At 51.3% G+C, this 16,022-nt stretch overlaps 1 protein-coding gene across 3 annotated transcripts in view; it reads left to right on the forward strand.

Moving 5' to 3' along the window:
* SNX21 (sorting nexin family member 21) overlaps nucleotides 1–16,022 on the forward strand; it is a 267,032-nt gene that overhangs the window by 161,596 nt on the left and 89,414 nt on the right. For all 3 annotated transcript variants that reach the window (XM_069651226.1, XM_069651228.1, XM_069651227.1), the window contains one exon: nucleotides 12,528–12,829. In XM_069651226.1, the coding sequence (XP_069507327.1) occupies nucleotides 12,528–12,829 (302 nt within the window). The remainder of the gene's footprint in view (nucleotides 1–12,527; nucleotides 12,830–16,022) is intronic.

Below are 16,022 nucleotides of genomic sequence, written 5' to 3' on the forward strand. Positions count from 1 at the left end.
GAATGTCTGGAGAATCAACCGTCAAAACCATATCAGCCTGAGATTGTACACCTGGAAGTGTTACAATGTGTGCATCCCTACCTACACAGACACCACCAATGCAGTTTCGTGAAAAAACACATTCATGCAGCTAAAATGAATACCCACTTGCAAAATGCAACATGAGGACAGTGCCATGTCACCCAACCCATCCCCAGCACCGCCACACGACACATCGTGCCATGTCATGCTATGTGCAGGTAAACAAAGTAATCCCCACAACATGACACAAGTGTCACAAAGTACAGTGTCCCTAATTGAAACTCGCTACACCTGAAATGCTCACAGTAATGCAGGACCAACAACAAACTTGAGCAGGTATTTAGCAATAACACTTATCAGCTACTGACCCTCAAAACTACCATTAACATGACATTACGAATGTAAGGAATCAGTAGTCTCACCACCTGGAAATGCCTGCACTCCCACCACTTCCAACTGTACAGTGTTGCCGCCATGTAGAGTTGTCGGTGCACTGCTGCCAACATGGACCCCATCTCCAAAGTAGAGGGCCTTGTATAGACATGAGGAAAGGACCTGCAAATTAGGAGGTAGACATGGATGATGCGTTACACATCAATGCAACATGCAGTGTACAACAGAACAGCAATATGCACTAGGAATGTATACACAGTATTGACTAGACTACCCACACATGTAGTGGGAGTCCAATGTCACCATGTACGCCAATGTCACTTGGGCACACCCTTTGCACGCCCATGGAAACGGGAAGCAGGAGGGGTGTGTGTGACAAAAACCCAAGCATCTGAACCAAATACATGACAAGCCTGCATGTGCCCAGCCACAATGCAGCGTATGCCCACGGGAGCCACACAAGGCAACACACTGTCCCAAAAAAAAAATAATAATAATAATCAAAAATGGCCATTAATGGGCCCGGGGGGTTGGGGAGGCCACTCAGGAGGTCCGAGGACAGGGTGCACACCAAAACCCACCTGTGTGGATCTTGCGAAAAAAAAAACACCTCCATGGGTTCATGGCCCACACGGCTACCCTATTGTGGGAGTATCACTGCTGTCGCTATTATCACCCTGTGCAGCTGCATCCGGAGATGGTTGCACTATGGGAGGCAGCCCACGCAAGGCCCTAGTCTGTTCCTCCATGGCTGCAAGCATGCGGGTGTGGTAGGTCTCGTTCTGGAGGATGAGTGTGCGGAGGTCCCCATGCAACAACTCACGGGATGCCCGGACCTCCGCCCTAGTTGCCTGCATCTCAGCTGAGAGCGTACGTGTGAGACGCTCCAGCTGCTGTTCTGTCCTTGTGCTTGTTGAAGCCTCAAGCTCAACAAGAGTCGTCCTGAGGTGACAGAGTTCCACCCTCAGGGCTTCCCTGTGGCCCTGGGACTCTATGGAGATGGCTTCCTGCAGAGTTGCCAGTGCCGCCCGCCTGTCCCTGTTGGACGCCAACATGTCCTCCCTGTGTGACTGGCAGATGGAGTCGGTTGCCTGCTGTAGTCGCTCCATCAGCCTTTCGGGGGGGACAATGGAAGTGGCCACCCTATCCATGGCCTGAGCCATCATCTCTGATGATGCTGCCTGTTGGTTTGCCATACCGTAAGTGGATTGCTCCCATGCGGTATTGCCAGGTGGCGTACGGCCACCACGTCGGCGGGCACCACACCTGTCTGGGGCAAGGCGAACTGTGCCTTGCTGTGCCGGCACTGCCTGAGGCTGCAGGACTGTATTCCCCCTCTGATCGGCTGGCCCAGTAACGGGATCAGATGTCGTGGAGTGTGACCCTGCATCCGTAACCACCAAAGGCGTAGCTGCCAACACTGACATCCCCATTGAGGGTTCTGACCCTGGTGCAAGTGGGTGGGACAGAATAGAATCCCTCCCAGGAACACTCACCTGCGACGGCACGTAGGTCTCATCATCCAAATCAACACCTGAGTACAGCTCGGGGGAGGTGCAGCCAGAGACACCCCTTGAGAGCACGACCTGCAGCAGTTGTGGGTTCTCACCCACCACCACACCACGTCCCTCACTGGTGGTCGGTCGGCCCTCAGACCCCTCCTGGGTCTGCACCATCTCCACAACCCCAGCAGTATCAGGTGCGTCTTCCCCTGCAAAGACATAAAAGCAAACAAATGGAAACAGGCATTAGCACCATGGCACACAATGAGGGCTGAGAAGCAACAGAACCAGTACTTGATTGACACATGTCCCACATGACTAAAACCCTCCCATGCATGCACCCTCACTGCGTATGAAGGGTAGGCAAATGGCACACACTGATGACACCAAGATGGAAGATGAACACATTTTCTGCATGCTGCCTGGCAGTGGCATCACACATTGGCCTGTGATTGCCAGGTGAAATACACATGCCATCACACAGATGGCATGTACCATTGCTATTGAGTGAAGATGGAGAGGAGGGCAGCACTTATTCAGTCCAGTTCCCTCATGTAATTGCTTTTCTAATTCAAACAGGTCTGATTTTTCACCTGGAGCTGCCAGTCCTAAATGGTCCGATTGCACAGGGACATGTCTGAACAAATGACATCCAGGTAACAAAGTCACTCCACTTTACCATAGCCATGTCAGACATGTTACTAGAGGACTGAGAAATGCCTAGTAAAAGTGGTGGAATGCAAACAATATGCCTGAATGAACAGAGAAAAATAAGCAACAATGTTGTGGCAAGGTGACACTTCAAGGGCAACTGGTGTGCTGTTGGGCTAGATGTCTACTGTTGGCAGATGGGATACTGCTATGGCCAAATGCTGCTGCGCAGACTGTATTGCATGAAACACATGGGTGACCCAAACGACTCAGGCGCACACACCCTCACCTGGCACACAAACAGAAGCCCTCACACACACACCATGCACATGGATGACACACACATGCATGTGCACTCACCAGACAATGCCTCATAATCAGGCAGATCTCCCATGCCTTGGATCTGTTCCTCCGTGACGTAGGTCCCAGCGACTGACTCATGTGGAGTGAGTTCCATGTCTTCTACTGGAGACCCACCTCCAGTCACTAGAGTTGCGGCATGACTTGAGGCCAGCTTATTCTTTGCCCTGCGCTTTAGGTCATTCCAGCGCTTATAGCAATCATTGGCTGTGCGCCTCACGATTCCAAGGGCACTTACGATGTCCGCAACGGTCTGCCAGTGTGCCTGGCGTTGTGCAGGTGTGGTCTTGGATCCTGCAACAATGACCATTTCGTTATCATGTGTGGACACATACTCGACAAGTGCATTCAGTTCGGCATCCGTGAAGCTGGGCTTCCTCGATGGGCCGGACTGTGTAGCCGTGTCTGGGGCATCAGCCTGTGCCGGACGAGCACTCTTCCTCTTCCGCTTGGAAGGTGGTGGTGATCATGAGTGTCCTACGCCGCTCTGGACACTAGGGGCAGGAGCCCTGGTGGACTCTGTATCAGGAGTGTGGGATTGCACACTCAGCATGGGAGTTGGTGCAGGCATTGGCTCAAGTGTTATGGTGTCAGGGGGAATGTCAGCAGGATGGACTAGGACCGGCACTGTCCTGGCTGGGTGTGTGAGAGCTGGGGTGGATGGAGCCACAGCTGCCCCTGCAGCCTCTCCACCCTGGGGCAGCAGATGACCTTGCTGCCCCTGATCCACGTGGCCTGATGACATCAACGTGCACCAGCGCACGTGTTATAGGCCTGCTGACCTGGAAGTCAGCCATGGAGTCAGCCAGGTCTGGTGCCACAATGGGCTGGTCCAACAAGGGCTGAGCATGGATAGTGTCAGCCACATCAGCCTCGACCAGGGGGAGTGGGGGGGATTATGGGTGCCCTTGACTGGTCCTCCACACATGGGGGGGGGGGGAGACAGGGTCACCCTGCAAGTAACGACCACATCCCCTACCGAATCCACCACGGCCACCACTTGTGGCTCGTCCACCTTTGCCACCCTTACGGATTCCTCGCCTCCCAACCATGGCACTGATGTTAATGTGCGTATGGGAGTGGCTGTAAACTATTGTCCTGGGCAATTGGGGGTCAAAGGGGTTGGGTACCAGATGGTAATTGTACCCTAGTGCTCTAGCAAGGCTGAATGTGACCCCTGGGGAAAGATGACGGGTCACGCAACGCACAGGAAGCCCAAAAAAGGGAGATGACGTGCACGCAACCCCTCCTAGACCATGTGTGCGGAAAAAAAACCTGCACTACGCTGTGGCACCCAGTAACACAAGAATGAACGTATGCGTGTCACACGCAGCCTAGATTGACCTCTGAAGGGGTAGGCTACACACAGGACAAGCACAGATGTTAGATACGTGCGTGACTCACCGTCTGCCAGGAAAAAGAGCGTGAAAAAGAAGCGCGTGTGCGCGTTGGCAACACCCCCGCCAAAAGAAGAATTGTACTCTGTCTGAGGAGATAGGACAACAGTAGAAGGGAACGCTGTTTGAGGGAACAGGCCCAGGAAAAACAGAAAAAGAGAAGAATGAGAAAAAGCTGTCAGAGGTAACAGGGAGTACGAACTTGAAACGCCGTGAAGTAAATCACCCACTCGCTCTCCACGAAAAGCACGTACAAGGAAATGGTGTTCTACACGTACCTTTTATGCAGGCCCACACGTCCAGCGTCACTTCCGCGTGTACGCGCTAGGGCCATTTCCACCAATTACACGCTTTGTCACTTCCGCGTGTACGCGCTAAGGCCATTTCCACCAATTACACGCTTTGACACTCGGACGTGTCTTTCATTTTTTTTACACGCAACATTTCAAACGTGTGCCATATTCAGCGTGCATGTGACTTCATAGACGTGCATACGCTGGTGGCCTTTGGGCCAATGAATGTACAGACGTGTGCTGACGCGCTTACGCGCTAAGGGCCTTTCCTCGATTTACACGCAGACGTGCTGGATTTTCACGTGCAAAATCACTCTGTATCAAGCTGGCCACGCGTTCACACATGGAAGACCACGCTCCTGCCCAGAAGGCCGACTTACTGCCCCCCAGAGCCCTGAGCACGCTCCCACCTGCCATCTGCTGCTGCCTGACTGCCTGCTGCCCACGTGCCCTGCCATTTGCTGCCTGCACATCAGCCAGGGGTGCTGTTGCTGTGACCACCCCTGCTGCAACCGAAGACTCCCGACTGGGATTCCATCGCCCCACAGCCCAGCCCAAGGACACAGTTGCCCACCCACTCCTGCCTCTGGGGTTGCCATGTCGGGCACTGCAACATCTGGCACCAGTGGCAACCCCCGGCCTAGGAGGCAGAGGGGCACCAGCTTCACTGCCACCGAAGTTGGTGTCCTGGTGGAGCATGTCCTGGGGCAGTATGATGCCCTCTTTGGATCGTCCCTGCTTCCTTCAGGATTCGAGTGCCGATACGTACCGAGAGCCACAGCGCAATGAGGGGAGTATAATGATCTCGTCCCGAGGACGTTCGGCCACATGAGATTTCAAACTCTCAATAACAGGACCCGTCGCTTCGACCTTAATTATGATCTGCTTTTGGGATTGTGTACCGTCATTAAATGCCGGGCGGATGTTTAAGTGACTCGATCTAATCCAGCATAACTTTGGGTGCAACCCCCCCCCCCTTTTTGACTGACCTATTTAACATTGCACAGACCTGATCAACAGTCCTTCTTAATTGTGTGGGAACAGTCCTGATAGGCCTGTCTACACCCAACAATGAGATATTCGTTGAAATGAGTTCAACTGAGATCTAACCCAATTTTAAGAAGGTGGCAAGCATCCTCTTTTGGCCTGTTCAGTAAGTGAGGAGCTGGTGACAAGAATAATTTTACTACATCCATCAACCCAGCTCGGCCCTGCACCGTAGCAGCACAATCACAGTGCATATCGGCGACCAGCCTTGGACTATGTCAGAAGGCTTTGCCTAGCCTTTTCTTCATAAATACAACGGCCGTTGAGCCGTCTTGCTTCAACTTTTTACCTATATACATTATTGTTCTCTTGTGAATAGTGTTTGTCCTTGAATATGAGCCCCTGATGAATTTCCCTTGAATTTAGTAGATGAATGTGAATATGTATGAGGAATGAAACATGTCGGGTTGATTGTGTATGATGCAGTGTGAGTACTTTGGTGCAATTTAGCGTGGAGCACAGTGTGGGCGAATTAGCTGACCCTAGACTGTTCAGCTTATTTAATCTAATATTTTCTTATAACTATAGATTCCTTTTTGTATTCTGTAGGGTGGAACCCGAACAATATTGGTTCCTTTTTTATGCCACTGTAACTCATATAGTATCTGTTTAAGGTTGTGTGATGCATTGTTTACATGTTTTTATTGTATTGTGTTTATGAATGATGAATTGTAATTGAGAACAATTCTTTTCTTTTATCTATTGATAAATTATTGAATAAAAACTGTTTTATACTATGACATGATTTTTTTCTCTCTGTAAGTCTACAGAGTAGTACTAACCAGGCTATATGTTTCGATATTCCGTTGTGGAGAATAAAATTCCCTTGATGCGTGGTGCACGATACCTGATTTGGTTTTCGATAGATGCAACACCTGAACAACACACTGCTCACCAAACTTTTTGTATGTTTGTAAAGGGTTGTTTCCCTAGTTTGGAGGAATGTTTGGTGTAGCAGTATAAATATCCTCCTACCTCTCCTTTTTGTGTCAGTTGGAGCATGTCCTGGGGCAGTATGATGCCCTCTTCGGAAGGTTGCGCGCCCACAAGGAAGGACGGACTCGGATCTGGATGGACATCGTGACTGCCATCAACGCGGAGGAGGTGGCAGTCCGCGACTACGAACGTGTCAGGAAGCGCTGGGAGGACTTCAGGTCCAGGACCCTCAACAAGGCACGGCGCCTCCTGAAGGCAGCAGATGCTAAGGGGCGCCGGGGCCACTTGTCGGAAGATCAGATGAGGGTCCTGGAACGCATATCCCCAGCGCTCCACGTCCAGGTCCTTGAGAGGCGGACCCGTCTGGAGTCGAGCGGTAAGTGTACATGCATACTGATTGTAAGCTGTGCGTGTGGTGTGCCAGGAGTGTGCAGGTTGAACATGTATTTTTATGTGGGCAAGTAGGGGGGGTGTACAGGGCCGTGAGGGTGACACATGTGAGGGGTCTCATGTGTGACACATGGATGGTGCTTGTGTGTGTGGGCTAGCATGGCACAGGATGTGGAGGAATGATTTTCAGGTGTGACATGGATGTCGATCGGAACACTGCGACAGTTGGCGGAGGTGTACACATGCATGCATGCAAGTTTGGTGTGTGTGCATGTGTAGTGTACTCCCTATGTTGCATGTGATGTGTGGATGACCTTTGGCTGCTCATGCTGTTGTATGTGAATGGATGGTGCTGGCTGTTGCAATATGGCTGTGGTATGGCTCATGTGTGCAAGTTGAAATGACATGTGTGTTGGGGATTGTGATGCCATGTCTGAGGTTTACCAATGCCACTCATGTATGACTGTCATGTGTGTATGAGTCCATTGGACAGTGCCCTGATGCCTGTGTTTTCTTTCTCCCTGTCTGCAGCGTCAACTGATGAAGAGAGCAGAGAAGGTGCTGTGGAGCACAGCGGCAGGGGTCGCACCACCAGCCGGAGACGCAAGGCCCGGATCCCCTCCCAGGTTCTGATCTCGTCGGGGAGTGAGGAGTCCGGTGCCGTGTCCCAGGCCGCAGCTGCCGAGGGGAAGTCCAAGAGGCGGAGGTTGGAGTTGGACTCCTCGGCAGCAGAAGGGGCAGCTGGGACCCCACAGGGCCCAACGGAGGAAGATGGCACGGAGTCATCCAGGTTGGTGGGGGGTTTGGAGGAGGAGGAGGCTGTGCAAGCGACAGAGGCGGGGTCTGGAGGTGGGGATTCCACTGGTGCTAGTGGCGCAGTGCAGGATCTGGGACAAGAGGCAGCACAGGCCGCCGCGGAGGTGCCTGTGTGCAATCCTGTCCCTGCTCCTGTCACTGCATCATCTTGCACCAGCGGGGATGCCTACCTCCAGACCCGTTCTCAGGGAGGGGATTGGCTTACAACACCCGGCCTTCCTCTCCCTGCGGATGTGGCTATCCTGCACCAGGTTGAGCCTGTCCAGGGTGGGGTGGCGTTGCGTCAACGGGCCATGCGAGCTGACCTGCAGTCTTTTCATGATGAGTCTGCACGTCTTCTCGCATGGCTCGTTGACTGCGTTGACCCACTGGGACAGCTCACCGGGGCTGGATTCCTCCGTTTCCTGGACCTTGTTCCGACCCCCTCCTCCACGGAACCCCCTATGCCCCAGTCGTCCTCCATGCCATCTTCCCACCCATGTGTCACCTGGGTGCCCTGTGGAGCTGCCTCCGACCGTGAGGCCAGGCTGGTGGACAACAGATCCCTGCCACAGTCGGGAGTTGGACGTCCAGCAGGGGTGGTCACATCAACGACTGCACCCCAGCTGGAGGAGGATGTGCAGGCACCATCGGACAGGGCACATGGACAGCAGCAGCTGCAGCAGCAGGAGGCTGTAGGTGGGAGCCACGATAGCTCGGGGCCTTCAACATCGGAGGGGCAGGCATCGGCCGGAGGGCAGGAGGACCCTGGACGGGAAGTGTCTTCCGTGTGGCAGCGGTTGGGCCACGCCATAGATGCGGAGCGGTGGCGGGCGGAAGAGGCGCGGCTCACGATGGTCAGGGCGGAGAACTCCATGCGGAGGGCCCTGAGGCGGGCCGAGTGCCTCGAGGCAATCCGCAGGGAGTTGGAGGTGAACATGTCGGCATCCCTGCGGACCCTCGGGGCCATGGAACAGGACCGCCTCCGGGACATAGACGAGGAGTTCGATGATGCACTGGCCCTGAACACCACTAAGTGAGCCGCTGGACTGGCCCGCCACCATTGTATATAGTTATTTAGTGATAGGTTTCCTTTATAGTTTATTTTTATTTGGAGTCGACGGACACTGCTCCACCTTTTGTATATAGTCCCATTTTAGATAGGTTTTTTGGTAGGTTTAATTTCTTCTGTTGGGATGATGGACCCTGAATACTTTGTACATAGTTGGACTTTGGATTTGGAATTTTTTTTTACTATGAATATTTTTCCCATGGAGCAATGGTTTTCTATTTCTTTTTTCCCTTCATTTCCTTTTTGTGGAGTTGAACTTTGGAAGAAATTTTTTGGGATTATCATTTATTGATTTTAATTTGAAAAGGGACAGCCAGCTTAATTTTGTTTTTTTTTTTTACTTGTGTATTTTGTTTAATTTTGTTTGCCATTACTGTTGTTATTAATATATTATTTGGATTTTTTAATTCTTCGATGTGGGGTTTCATCTCATTGTTTTCATGCATGTCATGATATGGGTTTTCAGGTTCACTTGCAACCATTGTGTGTGTGTGTGTGTGACACATGTGTTGATTTACATTGTTTCCATTGGAGTAGTATCATGGGCGCATGTAATACTTGGTTGTGTCTTTGGGCTGTGGTGGCTGGCCATGAGGCCCATGCTTGAGGATTGTCAGGGCCTGTGGGCAGGGGGTCATGAGTGGGGCCCTGGTGGAGGCTGCCCCTGCACTGCTGGGGGTGGGGGTGGGTGGGAGACATGAGTGGGGGCCTGGTGGGGGCTGCCCATGGTGGCTGGGGGGTGGGGGTGGTGGGAGACTTGGGTGGGGGCCTGGTGGAGGCTGCCCCTGCACTGCTGGAGGGTGGGGGTGGGTGGGAGACATGAGTGGGGGCCTGGTGGGGGCTGCCCCTGCACTGCTGGGGGGTGGGGGTGGGTGGGAGACATGAGTGGGGGCCTGGTGGGGGCTGCCCATGGTGGCTGGGGGGTGGGGTTGGTTGGGAGACATGAGTGGGGGCCTGGTGGGGGCTGCCCATGGTGGGTGGGGGTGGTGGGAGACATGAGTGGGGGCCTGGTGGAGGCTGCCCCTGCACTGCTGGGGGGTGGGGGTGATAGGGGACATGAGTGGGGGCCTGGTGGGGGCTGCCCCTGCACTGCTGGGGGTGGGGGTGGGTGGGAGACATGAGTGGGGGCCTGGTGGGGGCTGCCCATGGTGGCTGGGGGGTGGGGGTGGTGGGAGACATGGGTTGGGGCCTGGTGGAGGCTGCCCCTGCACTGCTGGGGGTGGGGGTGGGTGGGAGACATGAGTGGGGGCCTGGTGGGGGCTGCCCAGGGTGGCTGGGGGGTGGGGGTGGTGGGAGACATGGGTGGGGGCCTGGTGGAGGCTGCCTCTGCACTGCTGGGGGGTGGGGGTGGGTGGGAGACATGAGTGGGGGCCTGGTGGGGGCTGCCCATGGTGGCTGGGGGGTGGGGGTGATAGGGGACATGAGTGGGGGCCTGGTGGGGGCTGCCCATGGTGGCTGGGGGGTGGGGGGGGTGGGAGACATGAGTGGGGGCCTGGTGGGGGCTGCCCATGGTGGCTGGGGGGTGGGGGTGATAGGGGACATGAGTGGGAGCCTGGTGGAGGCTGCCCCTGCACTGCTGGGGGCTGGGGGTGGGAGACATGAGTGGGGGCCTGGTGGGGGCTGCCCATGGTGGCTGGGGGTGGTGGGAGACATGGGTGGGGGCCTGGTGGAGGCTGCCCCTGCACTGCTGGGGGGTGGGGGTGGGTGGGAGACATGAGTGGGGGCCTGGTGGGGGCTGCCCATGGTGGCTGGGGGGTGGGGGTGATGGGGGACATGAGTGGGGGCCTGGTGGAGGCTGCCCATTGGGGGTGGGGGTGGTGGGAGACATGAGTGGGGGCCTGGTGGAGGCTGCACCTGCACTGCTGGAGGGGCCTGGGGGTGGTGGGAGACATGAGCAGGTGTGCAGGGTAGTCCCCTGTTTTGTGGGCTGCCTGCAGGGGCCGTGGAGGGTGTACAGGGAACACCTGTGAGGACCCACCCAGCCAAATCGTGTGTGATAATTCCCGCGCACCACTGTAATGCACGTACCCAGCCAAATCGCGTGTGATAATTCCCGCGCACCCCTGTAATACACCTACCCAGCCAAATTGCGTGTGATAATTCCCGCGCACCCCTGTAATACACGTACCCAGCGAAATCGCGTGTGATAATTCCTGCGTACCCCTGTCATACACGTACACAGCCAAATCGCGTGTGAAAATTCCCGCGTACCCCTGTAATGCACGTACCCTGGCTAATCTCATGTTTAAATTCACGCGTACCCCTGTCATACAGGTACCCTGGCTAATCGCATGTAAAACTTCCCGCGTACCCCTGATATGTACGTTACCCGCTTTGCGTTCCTTGTTTGGCAGCCCTGTAAACTGGTCCAGGGTTAGCGCAGCCCTTTGCGATGATTTAGCGATTTTGATGGCTTTTCCTTGCGCGAGGGCGTTCTTGGGGGCGTTACTGGTGCTGCTGCAGGGTCGCTGCGATACTCTGTGCCATGGCTGGTTTGGGAGCCTTAAATCCATGAATACGCTGTGCGCGGAAATCGGTTTTGGCGCACGCGCCTGGCGCAGACAATCGCACGCGGACACTCTGCGCCAGCCGCTTGCGACACTGTTCTGCGAAATTCTATGAATTACCCTGTTAGGCTGTTCACATTCTTTTCGGGAGCAGCTGATGTAACTTTGATCTTTAAAAACCACTTGACCAATTCTAGATTATTTGGGTATGGTTTGATTACGATTTGCAGGCGCACCCAGGATACAGATGGAGCAAAGGTTATGTCATTCCCTGATGGAGTTGAAGATAGTAGTGCTTTGATTTTGTAACTAGGGCGAATAGCTCAGTCCATATTAACCTCTGTGTGGGGCCACTAAGTAGTGTGGCATCAGAGATGGGGCAGGTGTTGCTTGTTTTTTAGTTAAGAGGCAAGGGTTCCCATACACTATCTCAAGTCTGATTTTGAAGACCACATTAGAGTAGGACGTCCTTGGATTCTGAATTTGAGCATCAGAACGACCCAGTGGCATCCTCTTCAGAGCCTGAAAAAGGAAAGGCAGTGTTCATTTTAGCGACCTGCTGGGCGTGGGAAAAGGGAGGTGCGTGAGAAAAGGGAGGTGGGGCACAGGGCATGTGAAGGCATGAAAAGCCAAGTCAAATACAGACACATGGAAGGACATTCAGATCTCTGAGCATAAGGAAGATGGTTTACTGACATTCCAGCAAAGGGAGGACGACATCTGAAAATGAATGTCCTGTTTGACTTCATTTCTAAAGGAAATGGAGACTGAACACTAACCCTAGCACTGGGGAAGTATGATGCAAAATTAACTCTAGCTGTAGATTCCTGAATGGAGGAGTCCTTGCCCTTTGCTCAGTCTGTGTAGAAACCCAACTGATTGTAAGCTAATTTGAATCCTAGATTCTCTCTTAATAAGCCTTGTTTGCCTTTCTTAGCAACAGCTGTGATTCAAACATTGCCGTCTTATAGATGCTACCCCAGACCTTGCATTTTGCATGTAACATAGTTCTTGCAAGGTACAGTAATGAGTATTCTATGGGTTCCGCTGTGTGCAGTATGAGCCTGGGAGTAAGTGCAATGTGTAACTGTTACATAAGGTGGATGTACAGCTAAGTGCTGCTTTCCCTCTGTAAGCTTGATGACTGTATGCTGTTGTTGTAGGTCTGGGCCAGAAGCAATGGCATCAAAGATCCTGCACCGGCTTCGTCGTACCATCACCAGGCAGGAGAAGGAGGATGGTAAGGTCGATACAGCAGGACTGGATGCAGACGTGCTAGATGAATGCCCTGAGAGCCGTGATTTGGTGGATGATACTGATGGTCTATCGATGCGGCTAAGCGGAACCCTCAGCTTCAACAGTGACCATGAAGATGAAGACGACGACGTCATTGATGGCCAAACCTTTCAGGCATCCTGTGACCTAGAGCTTTCAGAGCACTCCGAGGATAGCAAGGAGACTGTGGGTACAGACACCCTACCTTTCTGGGGTCCAATATTAATGGGTGGAAATGTTGGGAAAAACTGAGTTTATGCGGCACACATCTGCCAAGTAGCAGTTTGTACATTAACAGGTGTTGTGGTTTATACGTCATTATATGGTAGTCCAGTATACACAGTGCTCCAGATAAGATTTTGAGGTGGGAGTATTTTACGCATGATTTTTCAAATTAGAGCGTAAATGCAATTTCAAGAGAGTAAAAATTAGTTTTCTCCTCTGCAAGAGAGTAAAACTTATCCAACACATACGTTATGGGTATGAACACATTTTAAAAGGGTGCATGCTTTATTGTGTTGCTCGCTTAGCTGTCACAGATTTGGTCTTTCAGTTGGAAATTCACTGTCATGCATAAGGCGGCTATGCTGCTGACAAAAGAAATGCTACATTGCCATCTAGTGGTGGAGAGTATGTTTTTTTAATGAATAAATCAAAGCGTACACGGTACGCAGTACAACATTTAATGGTCCGTATTTGCCATATTTATATGCGTAAAAGGGCAAGATACGCACGTTAACTGGTAGGCTGAGTATACATGAAGGTTTTGTAAGCAATCCTGTCATCTATAATGTAATCTCTACACACTGTACAATTTCGGACAGTGTGTGTAAAAGGTAACCACTGTAATGTGCACTTCAAGCAAAGTAGGTTCCCATGTAAGGCATTGTGTGATGTATACATTGCTTCTGGGCATGTGTACTCTAGAAACTCGAGGTTGAGGAGCATCATACAGATGGAAGCGGGGCCATTGCTGCAAGACGTAGACCATTACAATGTGTACACTACCACGGTCTCACGAAGCACAAATTCTTAATGGAGACTTGTTACCTTGAAGTTGCCTGGCACCTAATTCCAGCCAAGATTTCCAGTCCTGTTGGCTTTAAGTTTCCAGTCAAGTAAAACTCATGGTGTAGAAATTCCACAAAAGGAAGCCAAACAGGCTACACCTAAATACCCTGAAATCTGGAAATGTCATCTTTGAACAGTGTTCTGTCAACAGGCCAACTCTGAAACGATCATGCCTCTTTAAAGTAAGGATTCTCTTTGTGTGCTCTTTGACTTGACATAAATAAACCACGGCAAATTTACATCCACAAATCTCTGTGGGTAAAGAAATATTCAACCAAAGTGGTAAGCATTTCAAGTGCAAGAAATCACTTGACCTAGTATCACTATAGATCTCCTGCTTCATTGTCTGTGACATGAGCTTATCCAGAATTCCACTGCTTAATTTACATAGTGGTAAACTTCCAAACCTTTTGGTTTCTCTTACTAATGGATCCCTGCAGATCTGCAACCACTGCTTTCCGTTCCTAATAGAATAGGCGTCACTTCACAGGCTCTCTTCCACTGTTGTAGGAGCAGTTCTGACCATTGCAGACCAGATGCATTTAACGTGGTCCTTCCACTTAACATTCCTGTACAGTGGTAGTAGTGATCATTCCAAACAAAACCTCCATCACCTTCTCATGGGTTTGTGCCAGTAGAACCTGTGACGGGGGAATGGACATTGCTGTATATCCTTCTTTCTGCTTTCCATTTGTTTACCACAAAGTTTAGGCAGAGAAAGACCAAAAGGCAAATCTAGCCTGCCCATGCCGCTACTCCTTTCTACAGAGTGTAGAACTCCTATTCAGTCACTAGCTCTAACTTCACGGTTGTTGCCCTTTGTGCATTGAAGGTCTATAGAAGTTCTCTCCCCAGATTCACCCTGCTTATGATCTGAAGGTCATCCTCCCTCTCGTTACAAGCATTCTCATTAAATACAGAGTGTGAAACTGATACTGTGATGTCAGTGCAAACGCTGATAACTATAAAACTCAAAAATGTGCACCTTCTATTCATTCAGAAAGTTTTAAAGTTACATAAAAATATATTTCTGGAGGATCAAGACTGTTCCGTTTGTGGTAATCTTTTGTGGCCCAGGTTGAGGATGTTGGTTAAATAAAGTTTGGCTGCGTAAATCGCATCCTTTTCCCTTTCCCATGTCTCTTGGGATATCTTAGGAGGTTTTCCAATCGTGTGATGCCCAACAGTTTCATGCTCGAGCTATTTGCTATTTGCAGTATCTAGTCTTCAATTTACTTCTGACCATGTTGGGAAACACTTAATATTAAACACAAAGTTCCTCCTAAAGCACTTAGAACTTGAGGTCCGTGGAATATCATTTAGAAGAAAAAATAGTACCATTGCCATGATTCAATTTTCCATGTAGTCTTATTCTCCAATGTAACACAGCTTGGACATGATTTGGTATGGGCTGCACTTCTCGATCTTCCTGGAGTTCTCAATAGTTTCAACCCCTCCGCCCCTTTCCAATATCCCACGTTTCCCTACAGCTTTAAGGTCCTCTATTTTCTTGCCTCGGCCCAAGCCGCTTTCTGCCGTGCCAAGGTGTGATGGAAATTGGATATGTCTGGTGCACTATTTGTCATGCCTTCTCTTGGGTTCCACATGTCTCACTGGCCTCTCTCCAATTATGAGTGTTCTTCCCTGTGCTTCTGATCTTGTTCTATCTCCCCCAGTCTCTTCTCCCTGCTCGGATGTCCGTCCCACTGGCATCAGGTTATTGGTCCCTCATCCTGCTGATGCCAGGTGGGGAGGGGATGGCAGCCATCTACTTTAAATACTCTGGTACGTTTGCACGGCCTAAATCCTTCGATATTTAAAAATCTCAGACACTGGTTGGTGTGCACGGGAACCCCTATACTCTGTCTCAGCCCACTGCCATGGGTGGCATAAACGTGTTTATGTGTGCATAATGTTTCCACATGGATTTATGCAAAATGAGTATGCTCTGTAGTCTTGATTGCTGTATGGTCCACTTGCAAGTCTGCAAGCTTTTGTGTTCAGAACCTTTTTCCACACAGTGCAGTCTTGAGCACCTTCATTCGGTGAGCAGATTTAGCGATGCCCGTGCCCTACCGCTCTTGTGTGTGTGTATATATAATGCCTTCCTATGCAGTGCAGTTTTTGTTTGCAAGAAGCATCTTTTTGAGGGCTATTTTGATATATATAGCAAATTCCCACAATGTAGGCATGTTTACAGGAAATAAATATTTGAAAACCTTGATGTACACTGGAAATAATGCAGTTTCTTTCACACTTGGCAGATAGGCTAGTGTGGCTCATGCTTTTCAACAGTGAGATAGAGAACATGT

The sequence above is a fragment of the Ambystoma mexicanum genome, chromosome 3p (assembly GCF_040938575.1).
Source record: "Ambystoma mexicanum isolate Mex_15411 chromosome 3p, UKY_AmexF1_1, whole genome shotgun sequence".
In the NCBI taxonomy this organism is placed as follows: Eukaryota; Metazoa; Chordata; class Amphibia; order Caudata; family Ambystomatidae; genus Ambystoma; species Ambystoma mexicanum.